At 50.5% G+C, this 24,524-nt stretch overlaps 1 protein-coding gene across 2 annotated transcripts in view; it reads left to right on the plus strand.

Moving 5' to 3' along the window:
- Positions 1 to 24,524, plus strand: part of LOC140385482 (gamma-glutamyl hydrolase-like) — a 73,196-nt gene that overhangs the window by 4,177 nt on the left and 44,495 nt on the right. The window contains exon 1 of one of the 2 annotated variants that reach the window (XM_072467675.1): positions 15,406 to 15,512. The exons of the other annotated variant lie outside the window; for it this stretch is intronic. Coding sequence (XP_072323776.1) covers positions 15,412 to 15,512 — 101 coding nt within the window. The 5' untranslated portion in view covers positions 15,406 to 15,411. Of the gene's footprint in view, positions 1 to 15,405; positions 15,513 to 24,524 lie in introns of those variants that run through there. 2 annotated transcript variants of the gene reach the window in all.

Consider the following 24,524-nt stretch of genomic DNA (forward strand, 5'->3'; position numbering starts at 1 on the left):
ATATATATTCCCAATCCTACCATCTCCACCTACGGGAGCAGCAACCGCTCCAGCAGGATATACTCCGGCAATCTTCTCCATTCCTTCCGAGAAAGTCCCTCATTTGCATATACCTGATTTTGCTTCCCTTTAGAAGCTCTATCCTCTCCTGCAGCTCTTCTAGACTTACAAACCCCTCCTCCAGGTATAGATCCCTCACCCTCACCTGACCCACCTCTCTCCACCTCCTATACATGCCATCCATCTTCCCTGGCAAAAAACCCATAGTTCTCACACAGCTGTGTTAGCACTGACATGCCTTCTAATCTGAAGTGTCTCCTCAATTGAATCCACACCCTAATTGTGGACTGTACCACCGGGCTCTCCGTTTACCTCCTCGGTGATAAAAAGTAGCGCTGCCGTTACCATGACCCTCAGGCTGAATCCCCTACAGGACTCCTCCTCCGTCCTGACCCATTCCGACCCCTCTCCTTCCCACCACCGCTTCACTTTCTCCACATTCGCTGTCAGTAATACTCTAACAGATTCAGTAGTGCCAACCCCCACTTCTGCTTCTGCCTCTGTAGCAGGGCCCTCTTCACCCTAGGTACATTTCCCGCCCATATAAACTCCAAAATCGCTGCGTCCAGTTTCTGGAAAAAGGCCTTTGGGATGAAGATCAGGAGGGCCTGGAATACAAACAGGAACCTTGGCATAACATTCATTTTTACCACCTGGACCCTCCCCGCCGATGTCAGGTGTAACGTATCCCATCTCCTAAAGTCCTCCCTAACCTCCTCCACCAACTTTGTTAGGTTCTATTTGTGCATCATCACCCACTCTCCCGTCACTTGGACCACCAGATACCTAAACCTATCCCTGGCAACCCTAAATGGCAACACCTCCAGATTGGCTCCCCGACCCGCCTCATTCAGCGGAAACACCTCACTCTTTCCGACATTCAACTTATAGCCCGAGAAGGCCTTGAACCTCTCTAATAAGCCTTTAATTCTCTCCATACTCTCCAGTGGATCTGATACGAACAGCAGCAGGTCGTCTGCATACAGCGACACCCGGTGTTCCCTACTCCCCCTCACAATCCCCTGCCACTCTGCTGACCCCCTAACGGCCATCTCCAAGAGCTCTATTGCCAGCGTGAACAGCAGCGGCGGCAGTGGACACCCTGCCTTGTTCCCCTATGCAACCTGAAGCTGTGTGAACTCATCTTGTTTGTCCGGACACTCCCCACCAGGGCCACGTACAACAGATACACCTATGCCACAAACTTCAGCCCAAACCCAAACTTTCCCAGAACCCAGAAACAGGTACTGCCACTCCACCTGGTCAAAAGCCTTCTCCGTGTCCATAGAAACCACTACCTCCGATACCCATCCCTTCTACGGGGTCTGATCACATTTAGTAACCACCTAATGTTACTGGACAGTAGCCTGCCCTTCACAAAACCCGGTTGGTCCTCTGCAACCACCCCGGAACGCATCCTTCCATCCTCCCCGCCACTAATTTAGCCAACGCTTTTGCATCTGTATTCAACAATGATATGGACCTATATGACCCACACTCTAGCGGGTCCTTACCCTTCTTCAGGATTAGCGTGATTGACGCCTGGGTCAGTGTCTCCGGCAGCTCCCCCACCTCCAGCACCTCGCTAAACATCCCCAATGAATGTGGTGCCAACTCCATCGCAAACTCCTGATAGAACTCCGCCGGGAAGCCACCTGGCCCAGGAAACTTCCCTGATTTCATCCCTTTTATGCTATCCATCACCTCTCTCAACCCTAAGGGCTCCTCCAGTGCCTGCCTCCTCTCCTCATCTAGCCTTGGAAATTCCAGCCCGTCCAAAAACTGCCCCATGTCCTCCTCCTCCCCACCCGGATCGGCCCCATACAACTTCTCATAGTACTCTCTGAATGCCTCATTTATCCTCACCGGCTCCGACACTACCTGTCCCTTCCCCGTCCGTACTCTCGGGTTTCTCTAGACACCGCCTGTCTCCGTAGCTGATGGGCCAGCATGCGGCTTGCCTTATCTCCATATTCACACTGCACCCCCTCACCCTCCGTAGCTGCCCCACTGCATTCCCCATTATCAGCCAATCGATCTTCCCCTACAACTTCTTTCTCTTCGCCAATCCCTCCTTGTTGGGGGCCCTCAAATATTTCCTGTCCATCTTGACTATCTCATCCAATAACTGTCCGGACTCCTCCCGCCTCCTGTCTCTGTGCACTGTGAATGAGATAATCTCCTTCCGAACCACCGCCTTCAATACCTCCCAAAATGTGGCCACCGACCTCCCCATTCTGATTCAGCTCCACATAATCTTTGATCACCGACCGCACCTTATCACAGAATCCCTTATCCGCTAAAAGCCCCAAGTCTAACCTCCATCCCGGCCTCTGCTCCTGCCTCGAACTAAGTGTAACCTCCAGCCAATGCAGTGCATGGTCAGAGATCATGATTCCCGCATACTCTGACCCCACCACCCCCACTAACACCTCTTGGCTCACCACAAAAATGTCAGTTCTGGAGTATACCTTGTTCATGTGCAAGACAGAGGAGTGATCCCTTTCCCCCGGGATCCTAAACCTCCACGGATCTACTATTCCCATCTTTTCGATAAACCCTCCCAGCCCCTTTGCCATCCTCAACCTTCCCATTGACTTGGGGCATGACCTGTCTACACTCGGCTCCAGTAAGCAATTAAAATCATCCCCATAATCGGCTGATACGTGTCCAGGTCGAAAATCGCTCGCAGCAATCCCTTCACAAACACTTCATCGTCCCAATTTGGTTCAGAAACATTCACTATCGCCACCAGAGACCCCTCCAAGACCCCGTTCACAAACACGTATCTCACCCCCGGATCCTGCACTAGCACCTGTTGTTAGTGTCGTATTATAGGTATTACGGTACCTGACAGGCTAAAGCACCATTGGTGGAAACTGTCTGCTTTCTATTGGTAGAATGTATGATAGCTCCGCCCTGATAAGCGGGGTATAAGAGGCCGTGCCGCCCCAGCAGCCTTCATTCTGTACCTGAGCTGCTGGGGGAAACATCTAGCTTATTAAAGCCTTCAGTTGGACTACAACCTCGCTTTAGTGGTCATTGATCGTGCATCAATTTAATAAGCTAGCTTTTTAAGAAGAAAGGATGGAGCTCCGAATCAAGCTGGAGTGTCTGCAACTTAGCCCCCACGCGGCGAACTCAGCAGCAATCTTTAAGCACTGGCAGGCGTGCTTTAAAGGGTATCTCGAGACGGCCGAAAACGCACCCACGGGAGAGCAGAAACTGCACGTCCTGCACTCAAGGGTGAGCCCAGAGATTTACACCCTCATCGCGGAAGCGGAAGACTTCGATGCAGCAATAGAGCTGCTAAAAGGACACTATATTCGCCCCGTAAACCAGGTCTACGCCCGGCACCTGCTTGCAACAAGGCGACAAACCCCTGGGGAATCGCTGGAGGAATTCTACCGTGCACTCCTGGTGTTGGGCAGAAGCTGCGGCTGCCCGCAAGTTTCGGCGAGCGAACACTCGGAACTCATAGTCCGCGACGTTTTCGTGGCAGGTATGCTATCGTCACAAATCCGCCAGCGCCTGTTAGAAAAGGACACCTTGGGTCTCAGGGAGGCACAGGCCCTTGCAGGCTCCCTGGACGTGGCCTCCAGGAACGCCCGCGCTTACGTTCCCGACCGCGCGGCAGCCCCCTGGGCAGCGGGGAACCCCTCCACGGCCGACCCCGAGACTTTCCCCATCCCCCCACAGGCCTGCGATGCAAATCGGCCTGGCAACCCCGAGGGGCCCCACTGCTACTTTTGCGGACAGGCAAAGCACCCCCGCCGGCGCTGCCCAGCCCGTGCATCCACCTGCAAGGGATGCGGCAAAAAGACCCATTTCGTGGGGGTATGCCAGGCCCGGGTGGTTGCCACGGTCTCCGGCGGCGAATGTGGACCGCAACCACTAACTTCCCCACGGGCCCCGTGCGGCCAGCGGTCACCGCCATCTTCTTATTCCAGGGCCACGTGCGGACCCCGGATGCCGCCATCTTGTTCCGCCTACACCACGTTGGAAGGATGGGCGCCGCAATTTTGTCCACCTCCAGCCATGTGCGACCAATGGGAGACGCCATCTTGGATGAACCCCAAGGACCCCAGCTCAGCTGACCATGCACTGCCCGAAAAGAACTCTCAACTGCTGCGATTAGCCTCGGTGACTCTGGATCAGTCTCGGCCTCGAACACTCTCAACTGCTACGACGACCGTATTCATCAACGGGCACGAGACGTCCTGCCTAATCTACTCTGAGAGCACGGAGAGCTTCATACGCCCTGACACGGTAAGGTGCTGTTCTCTCCTCATCCAGCCCATTAATCAAAAAATCTCCCTGGCTTCCGGTTCACACTCAGTGGAGATAAAGGGGTTTTGTGTAGCAAACCTCACAGTCCAGGGAAGGGAGTTCAAAAAATTCCGTCTCTAAGTCCTTACCCACCTCTGCGCAGCTACACTCCTGGGTTTAGACTTCCAGTGTAACCTTCAAAGTCTGACCTTCCAATTCGACGGCCCTATACCCCCCCTTACTGTCTGCGGCCTCGTGACCCTTAAGGTCGACCCTCCTTCCCTGTTTGCGAACCTCACCCCGGATTGCAAACCCGTCGCCACCAGGAGCAGACGCTACAGTGCCCAGGACCGGATCTTTATTAGGTCAGAGGTCAAAAGGCTACTGAGGGAAGGGGTCATTGAAGCCAGTAACAGCCCCCGGAGAGCTCAAGTAGTGGTGGTAAAGACCGGGGAGAAGCATAGGATGGTCATTGACTACAGTCAGACCATCAACAGGTTTACGCAGCTGGACGCGTACCCTCTCCCCCGCATATCCGTCCTGGTAAACAGGATCGCGCATTATAAGGTCTTCGCCACGGTGGACCTCCAGTCCGCCTACCACCAGCTCCCCATCCGCACTAGTGACCACAAATACACTGCCTTCGAGGCAGATGGGCGGCTCTATCACTTCTTAAGGGTTCCCTTCGGTGTCACCAACGGGGTCTCGGTCTTCCTGAGCGAGATGGACCGAATGGTTGTCCGGTACTGTTTACGGGCAACATTCCCGTATCTCGATAATGTCACCATCTGCGGCCATGACCAGCAGGACCACGACATTGTAGCGCACAATGACTTACGAGAGAGACGAGAAGTGATGAAGTCGATTCAGGCTTTATTAAGCGAGACTTGTCCCCAGCAGCTCAGCAACAGAATGGAGCTGCGGGGAGAAGCTTGGATTCTTATACTCCGCCTTCAGGGCGGAGCCAGGAGTCGGCAGCCCACCAGGACCCGGAATCTGTCAGCCAATAGCATCACGGCTTCACAGTCCCACATGACCCCTAATACATACCACCACATTCACCCCTTGTTAAAAAGGAACCCGGCGGGGTGGTGGTTCGCATGGTGGTAGGGGTTTACAAGGCTGGCCCTGGAAGGAAAATTTCGGACATGTTACTACAGTTTTAGCCCTACACTGGGCTATGTACAAGTTTGTGAAAACTATTTACAATATTAGCAAAAAAAAATTTTTTTTGTTACAACAACATTCTTGGTGTCACGCGGATTCCACGAGTCGAGCGGGCGGTCTGGTCTTCCTCGTCGATCGCCTCAGCCCCGGTGGTGGTGCAGGTGCTTGTTCAGGCGTTGTCGTCTCTGGGAGCGTTTCGGTGTTTGTTCCTGTTTTACTCCTGGGCGGGCACGGGAGGAGGACCGATCCCCCCGGGAAGGGGGCGGTCGCGGGGTGCGCCGGTGGCAGGGAGGGGATGATCTGTGTCGGGGGGGGTGTGTGTGTTGCCGGCGGGCGCCAGGTCCCGCAGGGAGACCGTGTCCTGTCGGCCGTCGGGGTACGCCACGTAGGCGTACTGCAGGTTCGCGTGGAGAAAGTGAACCCTCTCGACCAACGGGTCCGATTTGTGTGCCCGCACATGTTTCCGGAGCAAGATGGGTCCTGGGCCGCCAGCCAGGTCAGCAGCGACGTTCCGGAGGAGGACTTCCTGGGGAAGACAAGGAGGCGCTCATGAGGCGTTTGGTTAGTGGTGGTACACAGCAGCGACCGGATGGAGTGGAGAGCGTCCGGGAGGACCTCCTGCCACCGGGAAACTGGGAGATCCCTGGACCGTAGGGCCAGTAGGACAGTTTTCCAGACCGTGCCGTTCTCCCTCTCTACTTGCCCGTTCCCCCGGGGGTTGTAGCTGGTCGTCCTGCTCGAGGCTATGCCCTTGCTGAGCAGGAACTGGCGCAGCTCGTCACTCATGAAGGAGGACCCCCTGTCGCTATGGATATACGCGGGGCAACCGAACAGTGTGAATATGGTGCCAAGGGCTTTAATGACTGTGGCCGCTGTCATGTCGGGGCAGGGGATGGCGAAGGGGAAACGAGAGTACTCGTCCACCACGTTCAGGAAGTATGCGTTGCGGTCAGTGGAGGGGAGAGGCCCTTTGAAATCCAAACTGAGGCGTTCAAAGGGGCAGGAAGCCTTGATCAGGTGCGCTCTATCCGGCCTGAAAAAGTGCGGTTTGCACTCTGCGCAGATGTGGCAGTTCCTGGTGACTGTACGGACCTCCTCCACAGAGTAGGGGAGGTTGCTGGACTTTACGAAATGGTAGAATCGAGTGACCCCCGTGTGGCTGAGGTCCTCGTGGAGGGCTTGGAGGCGGTCTATTTGTGCGTTGGCACATGTGCCGCGGGATAGGGCATCGGACGGCTCGTTCAGCTTTCCGGGACGGTACAAGATCTCATTGTTGAAGGTGGAGAGCTCGATCCTCCACCTTAAGATCTTGTCATTTTTAATTTTGCCCCGCTGTGCATTATCGAACATGAAGGCTACCGACCGTTGGTCGGTGAGGAGAGTGAATCTCCTGCCGGCCAGGTAATGCCTCCAATGTCGCACAGCTTCCACTATGGCTTGGGCTTCCTTTTCCACTGAGGAGTGGCGGATTTCTGAGGCGTGGAGGGTCCGGGAGAAAAAGGCCACGGGTCTGCCCGCTTGGTTAAGGGTGGCCGCCAGAGCTACGTCGGATGCATCGCTCTCGACCTGGAAGGGGAGGGACTCGTCGATGGCGTGCATCGTGGCCTTTGCGATATCTGCTTTGATGCGGCTGAAGGCCTGGCGAGCCTCTGTCGACAGGGGGAAGGTAGTGGACTGTATTAGCGGGCGGGCCTTGTCTGCATACTGGGGGACCCACTGGGCGTAATATGAAAAGAAACCCAGGCAACGTTTCAGGGCTTTGGAGCAGTGGGGGAGGGGAATTTCCATAAGGGGGCGCATGCGTTCAGGGTCGGGGCCTATTACCCCATTGCGCACTACGTATCCCAGGATGGCCAACCGGTTTGTGCTAAAAACGCACTTTTCCTCGTTGTATGTGAGGTTCAGGGCATTAGCGGTCTGGAGGAACTTTTGGAGGTTGGCGTCGTGGTCCTGCTGATCGTGGCCGCAGATGGTTACGTTGTTGAGATACGAGAACGTGGCCTGCAACCCATGCTGGTCAACCATTCGGTCCATCTCCCGTTGGAAGACCGAGACCCCGTTTGTGACACCAAATGGGACCCTTAGGAAGTGGTATAGATGCCCGTCTGCCTCGAAGGCTGTGTACTTGCGGTCACCTGGGCGGATGGGGAGCTGGTGGTAGGCGGACTTGAGCTCCACGGTGGAGAAGACCTTATGCTGGGCAATCCGATTGACCATGTCGGATATGCGAGGAAGAGGGTACGCATCTAGCTGCGTGCACCTGTTGATGGTCTGACTATAGTCTACGGCCATCCTTTGCTTCTCCCCGGTCTTTACTACTACCACCTGGGCTCTCCAGGAACTATTGCTGGCCTGGATTATGCCTTCCTTCAGCAACCGCTGGACTTCAGACCGAATAAATATCCGGTCCTGGGCGCTGTACCGTCTGCTCCTAGTGGCGACGGGTTTGCAATCCGGGGTGAGGTTTGCAAACAAGGACGGCAGTTCAACCTTGAGAGTTGCGAGGCCGCAGATAGTGAGTCGGGGTATTGGGCCGCCGAATTGGAATGTTAGGCTCTGCAGGTTACACTGGAAATCTAATCCCAGTAATGTGGGCACGCAGAGTTGGGGAAGGACGTAGAGCCTGTAGTTCTTAAACTCCCTCCCTTGCACCATTAGGTTCGCGATGCAGAACCCTTTGATCTCTATGGAGTGGGATCCTGCAGCTAGGGAAATCTTTTGCGTGCTTGGATGGATGGTCAGAAAACAGCGTCTTACCGTGTCTGGGTGAATAAAACTTTCAGTGCTCCAGGAGTCGATCAGGCATGGCGTCTCGTATCCGTTGACCAGCACCGTTGTTGTCGTCGTCTGGAGCGTCCGGGGCCGCGATTGATCAGTGTCCGCCCTGAAGGCGAAGTGATTAAAGCCTGAATCGACTTCATCACTTCTCGTCTCTCTCGTAAGTCATTGTGCGCCACAATTTATTAAGCGAGACTTGTCCCCAGCAGCTCAGCATAATAGCATCACGGCTTCACAGTCCCACATGACCCCTAATACATACCACCACAGACACCAAACTCCGAAAATTCTCCAGACCGCTAAAATCTTTAACCTTACATACAACAAGGATAAATGCGTGTTTAGCACCGACCGTCTAGCCATCCTCGGCTACATAGTGGAAATGGAGTTATAGGCCCCGACCCTGAACGCATGCGCCCTCTTATGGAGTTCCCCCTCCCTCACTGCTCCAAGGCCCTGAAACGTTGCCTAGGGCTTTTTAGCTACTACGCCCAATGGGTCCCCAACTACGCGGACAAGGCCCGTCCCCTGATCCAATCCACAGCTTTTCCCCTGTCAATAGAGGCCCGACAGGCCTTCAGCCGCATCAAAGCAGACATTGCAAAGGCCACGATGCACGCCATCGACGAGTCCCTCCCCTTCCAAGTTGCAAGCGATGTGTCCGACGTAGCTCTGGCGGCTACCCTCAACCAAGCGGGCAGACGCATGGCCTTCTTCTCTCGTACCCTCCATGCTTCCGAAATCCACCACTCCTCAGTCGAAAAGGAGGCCCAGGCCATAGTAGAAGCTGTGCGACATTGGAGGCATTACCTGGCCGGCAGGAGATTCACTCTCCTCACTGACCAACGGTTAGTTGCTTTCATGTTTGATAATGCACAGCGGGGCAAGATAAAAAAACGACAAATCTTGCGGTGGAGGATCGAACTCTCCACCTACAACTACGAGATCTTGTATCGTCCCGGGAAGCTAAACAAGCCTCCTGACGCCCTGTCCCGCGGCACATGTGCCACTGCACAAGTGGACCGCCTCCAAGCCCTCCACGAGGACCTCAGCCACCTGGGGGCCACTCGCTTTATCCATTTTGTCAAGATCAGCAACCTGCCCTACTCCATCGAGGAGGTCAGGACAGCCACCAGGGACTGTCAAATCTGCACGGAGTACAAACCGCACTTCTACCGACCAGAGAAAGCGCACCTGATAAAGGCTTCCCGTCCCTTTGAACGCCTCAGCATGGACTTCAAAGGCCCCCTCCCCTCCACCGACCGCAAAACGTACTTCCTGAACGTGATTGATGAGTACTCCCGGTTCCCATTCGCCATCCCCTGCCCCGACATGACCGCAACCACCGTCATTAAGGCCCTCCATAGCATCTTTGCACTGTTCGGTTTCCCCGCTTACATACAAATGATAGGGGGTCCTCCTTTATGAGCGACGAACTGCATCAATTCCTGCTCAGCAAGAGCATCGCCTCGAGCAGGAGGACCAGTTACAACCCCTGGGGTAACGGACAGGTAGAGAGGGAGAACGGAATGGTCTGGAAGGCCTTCCTACTGGCCCTACGGTCCAGGAACCTCCCAGTCTCCCGCTGGCAAGAGGTCCTCCCGGATGCCCTCCACTCCATCCGGTCACTGCTTTGTACAACCACCAATCAGACACCTCATGAACGTCTCCTTGTCTTCCCCAGGAAGTCCTCCTCTGGGACCTCGCTGGCAGCACCCAGACCCATCCTGCTCCGAAAACACATGCGGGCGCACAAGTCGGACCCGTTGGTCGAGAGGGTCCATCTGCTCCATGCTAACCCCCAGTACGCCTATGTGGCATACCCCGATGGCCGACAAGATACGGTCTCCCTACGGGACCTGTCGCCCGCCGGAACCCCACGCACATTCCAGCCGCCAGTCCCAGCCTCCCCTCCACCGCAGCACCTTACAGGAGGATCGGTCCTTCCGCCGGCCCTGTCTAGGTCCCCCCACCCACCGACGCCCTCCCGCAGGCGCTCCGTTCCCAGGTCAACCGTTTTCCCCACCAGCGCCGTCTAGGGGTGCCGAAGCTGCCATGGAGATCGAAGCCACGCTCCCGGAGTCACAGACGCCCGAGCCTCCACAGAGTCAACACCGAAACTCCGACGATCGCAGAGGACGACCAGGGCCCTCGATCGACTGATTGCTTCATTTTAATTGTGATCTGTAAATATAAACCATCAAATGTACATAGCTATCAGAAGTTATCCCGCCCCCGCCAGTTGCCGAATTCTCTGGCACCGGAGATTTGGCGGGGGCGGGAATCGCGCCGCGCCGGTTGGCGGGCCCCCCCCCCCGCGATTCTCCGGCCCGGATGGGCCGAAGTCCCGCTGCTAGAATGCCTATCCCGCCGGCGTGGATTAAACCACCTCTGTTACCAGCGGGCCAAGGCGGCGCGGGCGGGCTCCGGGGTCCTGGGGGGGGGGGTGCGCGGGGCGATCTGGCCCCGGGAGTGTGCCCCCACAGTGGCCTGGCCCGCGATCGGGGCCCACTGATCCGCGGGCGTGCCTGTGCCGTGGGGGCACTCTTTTCCGTCCGCCTTCGCCACGGTCTCCACCATGGCGGAGGCGGAAGAGACTCCCTCCACAACGCATGCGCGGGGATGCCGTGAGCGGCCGCAACGCTCCCGCGCATGCGCCGCCCGGCAATGTCATTTCAGCGCCAGCTGGCGGGGCACCAAAGGTCTTTCCCGCCAGCTGGAGGGGCGGAAATCAGTCCGGCTCGGGCCTAGCCCCTCAAGGTTAGGGCTCGGCCGCTCAAGATGCGGAGGATTCCGCACCTTTGGGGCGGCGCGATGCCGGACTGATTTGCACCGTTTTTGGCGCCGGTCGGCGGACATCGCGCCGATACCGGAGAATTTCGCCCTAGATGTTATGGCCACCCTTATATTCTTTCTATTTTAATGACTAGTGGTAGTCTCAGAGCAAGTTATAGTCAGAAGATTGTATTCTTTTTCATATTCAGACCCTTTCCTCTTGGTGTTTTAATGCAGCCCAGCTGTTCTCAATATAATTGAGAGGGCCCCAAATTCAGAGGCTAAGATACAGCTGCAAGTTTGAAAGCATTGTCACTGCCCTCAAATGTCTCTCTTTTCCAGACACAAGGGTTAGCAAACATGCAGGTATACGGTTGGTTGGGTGGGCAAGGTGGGAGTTTTCAGTAGGGGGAGGGTGTTCTGTAGGGTTGGGGGGTTGATGGTCAGTGAAAGGTTGGCAGTAGGGAGTGTTGCTGGTCAGCGAGGGTTTGGGGAGGTTCTGTGGGTGCTCGGGTGGTAGTTGGTGTTTGGTTGGGGTGGGGGTGCAATCAGGGGGAGCCCCATTGGAGTTGGGGGGGAGTCCTGTGGAGCTCAGAGAGGGGTCAATACTATAGGTACCTAGAAGTTAGAAGTGGTTTTACTTCTTACATTTTCTGGTTATCTATTACCGTAAGGTAGTTGGAACTATCCAATGTTTGCGATTTACTATCAGATGGTTCCTATTACAGAACAATCGCCTAATGGAAGTTTGAATGTCCTGGGAAATTACTGTGTAACCCTTACTTCATAGAATCATAGAATCCCTATAGTGCAGAAGGAGGCTATTCAACCCATCGGGTCTGCATCGGCCCTCGAAAGAGCACTCTACCTAGACACACTCCCCAGCCCTATTCCAAAGCATTCCTTCTGTCAGAGAGTGCTATCACTGGTTGGCAGATGATTTCTAACAGTCTAGAATGTACTATACATGACCAGCACTTTACCAACCCTTAGCTGCACTCTTTAAAATATTTCTTCATGAGATGCAAGTCAGCATTTATTGCACATCCCTAATTGCCCTTGAACTGAGTGGCATTCTAGAGGGCAGTTAAGAGTCAATCACAATGCTGTGGATCTAGAGTTACATGTACACCAGTCCAGGTAAGAATGGCAGATTTCCTTCCCTCAAGGAACCAAATGTGATTTTTTAAAAACAACGGTTTCATGGTCATCATTAAACTTTCCAGATTTTCATTGAATTTAACTTTCACTGTAGGCTGTGCTAGGAATTGAACCCCAGCACCCAGAGCATTACCCTGGATTACCCCTGGTCTTTGGATTACTAGTGCAGTGACAATACCACTATGCCACAACCTCCCCTGCTGCCAGCCTTCTGAGCAACTTAAGAAGAGCTGATGCAAAAATATCGTCTGCCTGATCGGACAGAGGGTTTTCCACTGAACCATTCTCCAGCTGCAGAATTAGATGCCTTCTCCACAAGCACATACCACTCCACAGGGTGAAGAGGATGACCAATCAAATGAAGGTGGAAAGAGATGATTCCTCCATCAGCGTGTTCACAGGCAAAAGACCACCCATCCAGAATGGGAATAGTGCTTCATGCAGCTCAGTCTATCACGGCATCTTCATCATCACGGTACATGTCTGCCTGGTTCACTGGGAGGGCACTCATGTATTGCCTGTGGCCAGCAAGGCTCTTGCCACCGAAAGGTCATCTTCCCTCTATGGTACAACTCCACATCCCTGACTCTTGTCAACTTGCGTGATGTTTCAATTTGCAAGGAAGGAAAGCAGGGAGGTGTCGGAAAGCAAGGAGGTGTCAGTGTTCAGAAATGATGTGGAGATGCCGGCATTGGACCGGGGTGAGCACAGTAAGAAGTCTTACAACTCCAGGTTAAAGTCCAACAGGTTTGTTTGAAACACTAGCTTTCGGAGCACTGCTTCTTCCTCAGGTGAATGAAGAGGTATGTACACCTGAGGAAGGAGCAGTGCTCCGAAAGCTAGTGTTTGAAACAAACCTGTTGGACTTTAACCTGGTGTTGTAAGACTTCTTACAGTGTTCAGAAAGGCTTGCTTTCACTAGAATGAAGGGCCAATTTGCATTTGGTGATGCATATTTGTGAGTGTGCAGTTGGCTGAGGGGCATTACAATTGTTGGTTGCTCAGATAAGCATGTGAGATGCTTAGCGAGAGAGGAATGAATGGAGCTAGCTGACTTGACCAAAGATGTGTTCTGCAGGAGACTGCTGTGCATGTCTGAGTTTCGCTTGGCACCTATCGGTGCCACACCACTCTCCTGCCATGCCTTCTCTGAGAGCCTGCGTCTTCCTTGACCACTGTCTCCAGGTTATTGTTGCTGTTCACTTTGGCCACTTCCAACCACACTGCTTGATTGACAAAGGTGCCCTCTGCCTTCTGCCCTTAGGAGAACTCAACTCATTGCAGTCCTTCATCTTCCTCAGGTGAAACCCAGGTAAGAATGCGAGCCCTGGGGACTAACCTTCCTAAGGTTTTGTTTATTCGTTCATGGCATGTGGGTGTCGCCAGCTGGGCCAGCATTTATTGCCCATCCCTGAGGTCATTTAAGAGTCAACCACATTGTTGTGGATCATGTGGATGAGACTAGGTGAGGACGACAGATTTCCTTCCCTAAAGGACATTAGTGAACCAGTTGGGTTTTTACGACAATTAACAATGGTTTAATGGTCACCTTTTAGACTTTTAATTTCAGATTTTAATTGATTTCAAATTTCACCATCTGCCATGTGGGATTTTAATTCAGGTCCTCAAAACATGGGTGGGGTTCTCCGACCCCGCGTCGGGTCGGAGAATCGCGGGGGGGACGTGAATCATGCAACGCCGATTCCCCGGCGACCAGAGAATCGTCGCCAATGGCGCCGCCGCGGTTGGCACGGAGACGGCAACCCACGCGCATGTGCGAACTCGTGCCGGCCGTGGCTCGCATGCGCGAACTCGCGCCGCCCGTGCTGATGCCCGTATCGGCAGCTAGAGCTGCATGAAGCGCTCCAGTGCCATGCTGTCCCCCTGTGTGGCACAAGACCGCTGATCCCAGCGGCCAGATGACGCGTCGTAAAACATTCCGGCGTTTACAACGGCATCAACACTTAGCCCCAGGATCAGAGAATCACGCCCCATGACTCAGGATCTGTGGATTACTAGTCCAGTGATAATACCACTAGGCCACTGCCTCCCCATCTCTTTATTCCTCTGGGTGTTGCAGTGTAAAATAATCCAGGTCCTGGTGAGCTTCTATGAAATATGCTATAGTTCTTTTAATTAGAAATCCTGCCTCTGACAAAATGGCCAGTTGTTCCTGCCCACCCTCCCTCAGTAATCAGGATGTCTGGAGGGAGGTTCTTAATTGGGTTGCTCTACTAAATAATAATTGGGAGGTCCGCTACTCCAGCAATCTGGTTTGGGACCAGAGAATGGTCTCAACATCCTGATTATGTAAACAGTCCATTGTTTGAACTTAACTGAATAAACTTATTCATTGTTCATTATTAAATCTCTCAGTATTGCTCAAGAGACATGTGACTCAAGATGATTAAAGCGCTTGAATATTAATTTTTAGCACTTTTGGTTGGAAGGGACTCCTGAAAAGGAAAATCAATTCACAAGGCTGCACTTTTCAGAATTGGAGCTCTTTTGGACAATGGAGTCTGGACTTTCAGCTTTGCTTTGGGTGAGGTGCTAAGCTTAAGACTTACAAGTGCACAAAACCAAGCATGAAGCAAAAGTTGGAGAAGTTCAGAAATTTTGAGCAATGAGATGGTTACCAAATTTAAAAATGAATGCCCTGTAGCACTATCAGCATGCAAAGAGTAGTATGGACAATCATACCCATATTAAGTTGTTTTGATGGGAGTGATTGCAAAGTTATCAAAATCCTTCTTCAACAGTGCTTTTTTTGAAGCATTCAGTGGAGATCATGGTAGTTTCGTCCCGAGTAGTTCCTTCACTGACATTTATTAAACAACATAATAAAGCATGGAACACTCGTCAAAGGGAGTGGCAAAGCAGCTCAGTTATGGCCAAAATGAAACATGCTCACTTGTTACAGCACACTAGTGTGGACTGGCTCCAAAAGGTTTTGTACCCTGAACTGTAAAATAATAAATTAATTTTATTCAACTAATTTTGTCAACTGCATCGATGTGTACTTGAAAATGAATAAGAATTGTAATTGTTCTGTATTACAGTACTCAAAATATTATTGTAAAGCAATATTGTCACATTTGTAGGGTGAATATTCAATGCAGACCTGTGAGATATTAAATCTGTCTTTACATACTTTATTCCTTTTATTTTAATTTTTCTGTTTGCTAAGGTGTGCTGGCTATGGAATCAGGTGAAACTTTTGCACAATTTGGCAAAAGCTATATTCCTGCTTCATACGTGAAGACTCTAGAATCTGCTGGTGCAAGAGTGGCACCCATAAGGTGGGTTTGTAACCCTGATGCTTCACTGTTTATCCAATACAGAACTCATTTCTTAATTAATGATGAAGAATGATTCCAGCTGCTCACCTGAACTGAGCAGCAAGAATGCTGGCTCAGATATCCTGTTAGCCTTATTGTAGGGCAGTAATCTACTTGGACCCGCCTCCCGTGCCAGACTGGCTGGCCATTTAAGGGCTTCCACTAATATTTTAGCAGTTGTAGGGGATGCCCATGCCATGTTCAGAGGTCACCATGGGAACCCAGATGGCCTCTCTGTAGACAAGGAATCCTCTCTGTTTGGGCAATCTGTTCCTAACAAGGGATTCCTCCTCAAAGTACTCACCAACCCTGCTTGTTCCCAGGTAGTTGAGGACTCAGAAGTGATTTTAAAGGAGCTTATTCAGCTTATTAAAAAGCAGCAATTTAAAAATTATACATAAGCTAAGTCGACAGAAAATGCAGACCACCATGACAGTTTACTGACCCGGGAGAATAAACAAGTTAAAGCAGCCAACCTTGGCAACTGGAAGTGTCAGAGCAGAATTCTACCATTTGGGGACTAAGTCCTGTAGTGGGGGTGGGATGTTGGGTACTTCCCGCTGTAGAGGGCAGCAGGTAAACACATCAAATCTTCTATCCTTGACCTCATTAATTATGCAACTGGGTGTTTTTGCACTATATTTTGTGGTGGGGCAGGCCTGATGTTGCATCGTACGCCAACCTATCCGGGTGCCATATTGAAAAAGTGCCCATCATTACTGACTGACCCACTGTGGAAGAAAGAAGGTAGACCTCCTGTGAGTGAAGGTGGATCTCTAGGAGCAGTCTGAGGCTGGAAGATGGAATCCCTCCAGGACACAAAATCTGGAAGGTGCACCTGCAGATGTTCCCCCCCCACCCCCACCCATGTTGTGGTGTTCCAGGGTTTCCAGTTGCCTCCATCCTGAACTCCTGGGTAGCCCCAGGCATTATTCAGGTGAGTCCCAACATCTGAATACCACATTGTTCAAGACCTTTTTTGCACCAATGTGTTTCCTGCTGGTGTCACGGAGTAGCAGGCATTGGTGGTTGGGCCTTCATTTATATCCCATTAGCGGAATGACATTGAGTTTCATGCTAACCTCCAATGGGTTTCTCAATCCACATGGAGGGTACCAGCAAAAGATCCCGCTGTAAGTTCATGTCAACGTAAAACCGATTTTTGATCCTCCCGCCGAATTATCCACTTGGCCGCTATTAAACCCGCCGGCGGGTCTTGGGAGAATACTGCATGTAATGTTCTTGTCGGATGGCCTGATTTATTACAAGAACACTTGTAGCTGAAGTTATAAATGATTTATTAACTTTAACTGTGGGTAAACTATATACAAGACAACAGATGAAAAACAGTAAAATCATGCGAAGCAACCTCTCCAACTTCCTTCAGCCAGTCTGAGGTCAGCTGACTTTAACATTCGCTTATATACTAGCGAGACTCCTAGTGGTCAGTTAGTGGATTACAATACAACCATGCTATCACTACAGTCTTTTGTCTGTTTTCCAGCAGCAGTCTTGTTTTCTCTTTTTGCTCTGTCCTTTCAAGTTGACTGACATGTTAGGAAGCTCTTTATCTTCTGCTTTGTGAGAACTGCCCCTTCTTCTGTCCCATATCCTTGAGCATCCGTTTATATATCATATTTCTGGGGATTGGTAGCATAGCAATTGAATCATTCTAACCAATGAATCACAGAGTTTTCACAGCACAGAGGGACCTTTTGGCACATCATGGGTGCACTGGCTCTCCGAATTAGCAATTTATTTAGTGTCATCCTCCCACTTCTCCCTATTACCCTGCATATTGGTCCTTTTCAAAAAACAGTCTAATTCCCTTGAGAATGCTTCAACTTAACCTGCCTTAATCACTCTCTCAGTCAGTGCATTCTAGACCATAACCGCTTGCTATGTGAAAAAGTTGTCTCCTATCACTTTATGTCCTCTTGGTCTCAATCCTTTTATGAGTGGAAAAAGCTTCTCTTTGTACTCTATCCAGACATTTCATGATTTTAAATACCTCTATCAAATCTCCGATCAGCCTTCTTTACTCCAAGGAAAACAGTCCTAACTTCTCTAATCTGTCTTCATAACTGAAGTTCCTCATCACTTGAACCATTCTTGTGAATATTTGCTGCACCCTTACCAATGCCTTCACATGCCTTCTTTGCAGTGCAAAGAACTGGGCGCAATACTCCAGCTGAGGCCATACTAGTATCTTATACAAGTTCAACAAAACCTCCTTGCTCTTCTACTCTATGCCTCTATTAGTAACACCTAAGATACCGCACCCTTTTTTAACCACTCTCAACCTGTCTGGCTTCCTTCACTGACTTGTGCATATATACACCAAGGTCTCTCTACTACTGCACCCCTTTTGGTTGTACCCTTTATTTTAGATTATCTCTCCATGTTCTTCCTATGAATCATTTAATGTTTATCCATGTTGAACCTGTCTGCTCATTCCACCAACTTGTTTGGTGCCTTTTGAACTTCTATACTACAGTCCTCATAGTTCACAATGCTTCCACGTTTGGTTTCACTCACAAGTTTTGAAATAGTGCTCTGTTCACCAAGGTCTAGGTCATTAATGTATATCAGGAAAAGCAAGGGTTCCAACACTGACCTCTGGAGAATTCCACTACAGATCTTCCTCCTGTCTAAAAAACAGCCATTAACCACTACTCTGTTTCCTATCATTCAGTTAATTTCGTATCCATGCTGTTACATTCCCTTTTATCACACCATGTTATGTTCCATGAGTTATTAGTGGGCGAGGTGGAGTGTGTGCAGAGGATGAAATGAGAACACATGACATATAACCTATAACTCATAAAGCTCATGGATACAGGACAGGTACCCAACATGGCATCTCCCACCACCATCCATCACTTGGGCATCTGCTGAGGGCCTCCTTTTGGCTTACCTCATGCTGGGTGCCATTTGTTAGCCCCTGCTAGACATTTGTATAGTTAAGAGGGTACACACAACGTGCCAAAAGGTTCCCTCCTATCTACTGGCCTGTATGGAGCTCTCGTGGGAGCGCCATCTTTGTAGCCATTATCCTTTGTTCTTCCTTGGTCCATAGCTGCAAAGGATTGTTTTTGTGCTTTTCCAGGCAGAGAGAAAACAGATTTTCTGCAAAGTGACCTGTCGCAAAGCCTATTAACTCAATATGAGTTCTATAATCTTTTGAGGTGTCCCATTTCTTATACTCACTATCTGTATTGCAAGATGTATGTATCTGCCCTGGTGGAAGGTGTGCGTGAGTCATGCAATGGTGCCTCCTCACACTTTCCTCTGAAGACTTCTCAGCCTATTCTCTCAGCAGCTCTCTCTTGAGCTATTCTCTCAATGGCTCTAAACTCTTGAAGGATCTGTACAGGATGAAAAACATGAGTTGGTGCTGATGCTAAGAAGGGGTAAAAACTCAGCATAGTATATATCATGACATTTCAGTTAGGGATGACATGAATTCAGCATGATGGATTGCTAAATGCCAAATGGCAATGACTCAACCAATGGGGTCACCAAGTCCCAGGGCCACTGTTGTGCCTAAACCACAGTGTGTCTTAACCCGTATACGGTGGACAAATGACTGCAAGTCTGTTTCATGAAACAATTCAATATTTATTTACTTGCACACAATGTTAAAGTTATTCAATCACACACACACACACACACACACAAGTCAATCTACAAAGCTAATACACCAAAGACCTCAAAGTAGCTTCAAGTGACTGACAAGTACCGGGCAGATATGGCCTTTATCTGTGGCCCGCAGTCTTGCAGTTCTCAATGGTTGGTTGCTGGTCTTCCTCATTCTTGGCTCAGGTCTTCCTTCTATCGGTAGTGTGGATGGTCTTCTTTCGCCAGTGAAGGGTCACCGGTGTTGGTTGCTGTCGTTGAGAGAGCGATTGAGGGATTGCACAGCACCTTGTATTCCTGGGGATTTCGTGCCCTTTTGGGTGGTTCCAGGTGAGCTACCAGTCAATTGATTAGGGCTTGATCACCCTGATCCATTAAGTCCAATAAGGGCCTGCCACCTTGATTTTTCCTATGTTATTTTGCAAAATCTGGGTTGCAGCCTTTTGTTTATTTGGAGCTGCAGCGTGCTTGTCCTCAAATTTGGCCACTTTTCCCAGCGCCCTTTGGACGCCATTTTAGGTGGCCACACCGTTTTCTCTCCATAGCTGATGCCAACCTGCCAATTTCAAGAGCAGCCTCCTCCTCCAAAACGGTCAGGTTGGCTATGGCTGTGGGTCTATCGCTGGTTCTTTGGCTCTTCCTGGAGTTTTGAGCTCACTTCTGAAATGAGAAGGCGGAGACCTTTGAGTTGGAGAAGTGGAGTGTGTGCGGTGGATGGAATGAAAACTTATGAGGAGGATGACTAAGGGATGGAGGCGGAAGGATGCAGGTGAGTGTGAGTGTTGTCCATTAGGATGGAGATTTAAGGAGGAGGTTGAAAAGATAGGAATGTGTGTAACAGTGAAGTGTGTCAGTCAGCGGACTGCTGCGCAAAGACTGCCAGGGAGGTTAGAGAGTTGAGGGTGGCACAGTAGCGCAGTGGTTAACAGTGCTGTCTCATGGCGCCGAGGATCTGGTTTCGATCCTGACCCCAGGTCACTGTCCATATGCAATTTGCACATTCTCCCCGTGTCTGCGTGGGACTCACCCCCCAGAACCCAAAGAATTGCTGGGTAGGTGGATTGGACACGCTAAATTGCCCTTAATTGGGAAAAAAAAGGTTTGAAAGTTGTCGCTGCACCCAAGGATAGTATGGCACTCGCCTTTCTGAACCTCATGAGGTCATTAAACCTTTTCCAACACTCAATCCAGGTACTGGGCATCACATTCCTTCTGCTCACAGCCTGCATTACTACCAGCCACAGGGGCTTCATTAAGCTGCTCTGCTTCTGCCTCCCATTCAGCAAGATCTCGAGGGAAGTCTTTTGCTTTCAATGGCTCAGCAGCAAGCTGTCCTGCAGCCATTCAGCCTGCTGGGGTCCCTTTAAATATACATCCTTCATTAACAGTTTAGCTCAGTGGGCTAGACGGTTGGTTTGTGATGTAGCGCGGGTTCAATTCCCGTACCAGCTTACCCAAACAGGCGCCGGAATGTGGCGACTCGGTGCTTTTCACAGTAATTTCATACTTGTGACAATAAAAGGTTATTATTATTATTAACAGAGTGTGGGCCACCATCATATTAATGACATGGCTGAGTTAAACGCCATGGCAAAGCCCACTTCAGTTAACAATAGGTTCAGGCCTCCCTGCTGCAGGTGGGTCACTTCAATTAAGATTCCACCTAATATTTTTCAGTAAATATGGGGAGTATAATTGGAGAAAGTAATATGAATGCTTCCAGTCATTTCCACTTTTGCAACATTGAACACAATGGATGTAAGGCATTGAAGTCTCCAACCCTATGATTTTAGAAAGATTGGGGAACAAATTCACTGCTTCAAAGGTCATGGATGTATTACACCAGTGTTTTTCAAAGTGGGGGTTGCGACCCGCGGGAGGGTTGGGGGGTGATGTAAAATGGGTCACCAAAAGGCCTCCAAAAATGATACCCAGGATCGTCTGATCTTTTTTCCCATTTTCTCCCTGGGTGAATTCTTGCCACAGTGCAGTGTATGACCACATGAGGCTGATGTAGAGGCCGGTGTCGTGGACTTTCTGTCTCGCTTCGTCACTCTTATAGTCACCACCACTGACACAGCCTCCAGCAGCCAGTCCTGTTTCTGCAGCAGCTGATCAGCCAGGTTAGTCAGCACCTGCACCGACAACTGAAGATTTTAAAAGAAAAAAAGATCAATTATATTTAAATTTATTTCCTGCAGATACTCCTTCTGCACAAAGTTTGTTTCCAGCTGTGCTTTGCGCTCTTTTTTTTCCAGGCCTGCATCTCTCACCCAAAACCAAGTGACTGCTGACTGGAATATGTTTCTACAAGTACCCCAGTCAGTAACTCTCAGCTGGAATATTCCCTTATACAGGATCGAGCAGATAATTCCTGTGTCCACACAAATGGACCGAATTCAGGGGTAACATTATGAATCAGATGCATATTTAATGTCTGCCACTGTTACCATTGTCAATTAATCTTGAATTTCTGTTAGCATTAACGTTCAGTGGTGGTTCAATTTGTGCGACAGTTAATCTTGTTGATGTCTGTTGAGTTTCAGTTACTCTTAACCTTGTCAATCAGATCTCTGTTTAAAGTTGTGCTGTGTGCATAAGGGGGTTGATGTATATTTAAAATAGGGAGCCATTCTCCGCTCACTTTCTGAGACCAGTTACTCTCAGTGAGACTGTCTTTGTGATCAATGGTGAGTCTCCTTCTTTCCACATCAGCCCAAAATCCAGGCTTGTTTCCGAGAATTTCCTCATGCTCCCTTCAAAAACCTTAGTAGTCTGCGATCAAGACTCGCACAATGATCTGTGCAGAGACTTTTATTACAAGTTATTTAGATCTCCAAATAACAACAAAAAATAGAAAATATATTTTCATTTACAATTTTTCCCATTTAATAATACAGAAGTGCCAACAGTGAAATGATATTTTAAAAAGTAACTATGAAGAATCTATTCTGAACGTGGCGTGGGTCACGAGAGGCGGTCATTTTGTAAAAATGGGTCGCCGGAAAAAAAGTTTGAAAAACTCTGTTACCCAATAGTAGATATCTGCTACAGCCATTTACTGGTGATCCCTAGGTTTAATGGTTGGTGGCGGAGGAAGGAATTTGGTGAGAGTCCAAAAAGTTTTATGCTGGTGTGAATTTCGCGCAGGACCTTCTGGTTCTCACCATGGGAGAGCTGGAAACGCACTGGAGGCCGGTGGGAAACTGATTTGTGTCCCACTAGTGGGATGCAGATAAAGGCTCAACCAGAATCTTCCTCCCCATGCCAGCTTCTCTGAGACGCGTCTGGAACAACATGGCATGCTGAAGTCGGGACTCACCCGAACAATGCCTGGGGCTGGCTCCAGAGTTTGGGATGGAGGCTGCCAGAAACCCTCGACCCCAAGCCATCACAGCAGTGGGTAGGGTCTTCCAGATACGTGTCATCAAGGAGGACAATCTTTTAGCCTCTGTATTTCTGGAGATCCATCTTTTTTAGGAGGTCCACCTTCTTTCTTCAATGATGGGTTAGTGATGTTGGATGCCTTTTCATATAGCATCCCGATATGACGATGGGACCCATAACTTCATGGAATTTTGCACTTAAACCCCTGGTTCATTATTAATGAGGCCAGAAGTCATGCGGTGGTTACGTGCTGGCCCCCACAGCAGGTAACATGCCCTGTTCCTGTCTCCGCCAAGGGACTTAGTCCAAGATGGGTGAATTATGCTCTTTGTGTGAGGTATAAATCATTGCCTTCTTAAACACACATCTTCAGAGACTTCACTGAGTACGTTTTTTTTTATTGCAATAAAAGGTTTTCTTCTTTTGGTGTACTGTAGGCTTATCCTGTTAGCCTCTGTGATTTTGTTTTTCTTCCTGCTTTTGTTCAGCAAATTATCATAAAGATGTATATGGGAGTGTCCAACATGAACCACATGATAAGGAATCCATCCTTGAGCAGCACGGTAGCATAGTGGTTAGCACAGTTGCTTCACAGCTCCAGGGTCCCAGGTTCGATTCCTGGCTTGGGTCACTGTCTGTGCGGAGTCTGTATGTTCTTCCCGTGTTTGTGTGGGTTTCCTCCGGGTGCTTCGGTTTCCTCCCACAGTCCAAAGATGTGCAGGTTAGGTGGGTTGGATATGTGTCCAAAAAAGGTTAGGTGTGGGGATCGGGTGGAGGTGTGGGCTTAGGGTGCTTTTTCCAAGGGCTGGTGCAGACGCGATGGGCCAAATGGTCTCCTTCTGCAGTGTAAATTCTATGATTCTATGATTTTAACTGTAACAGCTGAAAGGCAATTTTCAGAATCCTTTACTAGTTACACATTTAAGGAATTTTTATAAAATTGTTTTAGTCAAAGCTGAATGTAAACATTCAACATCTGTAATCGCAATCACTTCCTGGTTTGGCAAGTATTATGAAATCCTGCTGATATTATGTGTGAGTGTTCCAGCCTGAAGCACTGGTTTCTCAAGGTTTATTGTTTATATTGTTGTGGTACCCTCAATAACGACGCTTAGAGTGTAAACAGTAAAGAAGGCTTTATTAAACTAAGAACTAGGCTAAAGCCGAGAGGTGTGCTAACAGCTGCACTGTCCACAAGGCGGCCCCTTATATACGGCTCACAGATGGGCGGAGCCGGAGGCGGAGTTCCCCAGGGTTCCAAGCCCGGTCTTAAAGGGGACATCACCTTACATAATGACAAGGGTACAGTGTTACAGTAACCGTTCATCACATTCACCCCCTGTTTAAAAAAGAGTCCGGCGGGGGTGGAGTGCCATCGTAGGTCCATCCGTCTCGGTGGCAGGATCGTCCTCATCGGCCTCCTCAGTTCGGGCGGTGGTGCGGCGGCCGGTGGTGCGGAGGACATGGACGTCCTGGTTGAGGGTACATCCGGGAGCGCGGCGGTCGGAGCTTCGGTCCGGGTCGGGGCAGGGGAACAGGGCACAGGGAGAATAGGCGAGGCCGGGGGTAGTGGTGCCGGCGCCGGCGGGGTGTGTAAAGGGGGGGGGTGCTAGGTAGGTGCTCACCAACGGGGGGTGGGGCCGGGAGGGGGTGTGTTGTAGGGGGTGCCGGGTCCTGCAGGGGAGAGGCGCGGGAAGGGGCTTCTGTAGTGGGGATCCAGCGGGTGCCAGATCCCGGAGAGAATCCGTATCTTGTCGGGGTACTCAGCGTAGGCGTAACTGGGGTTAGCGTGGAGTAATCGGACCTTTTCGACCAGGGGGTCCGTTTTATGGCTCCTCGCGTGTCTCCGGAGAAGAACAAGTCCCGGAGCCGTCAGCCAAGGTGGAAGCGAGACCCGGGAGGTAGACTTCCTGGGGAAGACAAACAATCGGTTATGCGGGGTCTCAT

This window comes from Scyliorhinus torazame, chromosome 11 (assembly GCF_047496885.1).
Source record: "Scyliorhinus torazame isolate Kashiwa2021f chromosome 11, sScyTor2.1, whole genome shotgun sequence".
In the NCBI taxonomy this organism is placed as follows: Eukaryota; Metazoa; Chordata; class Chondrichthyes; order Carcharhiniformes; family Scyliorhinidae; genus Scyliorhinus; species Scyliorhinus torazame.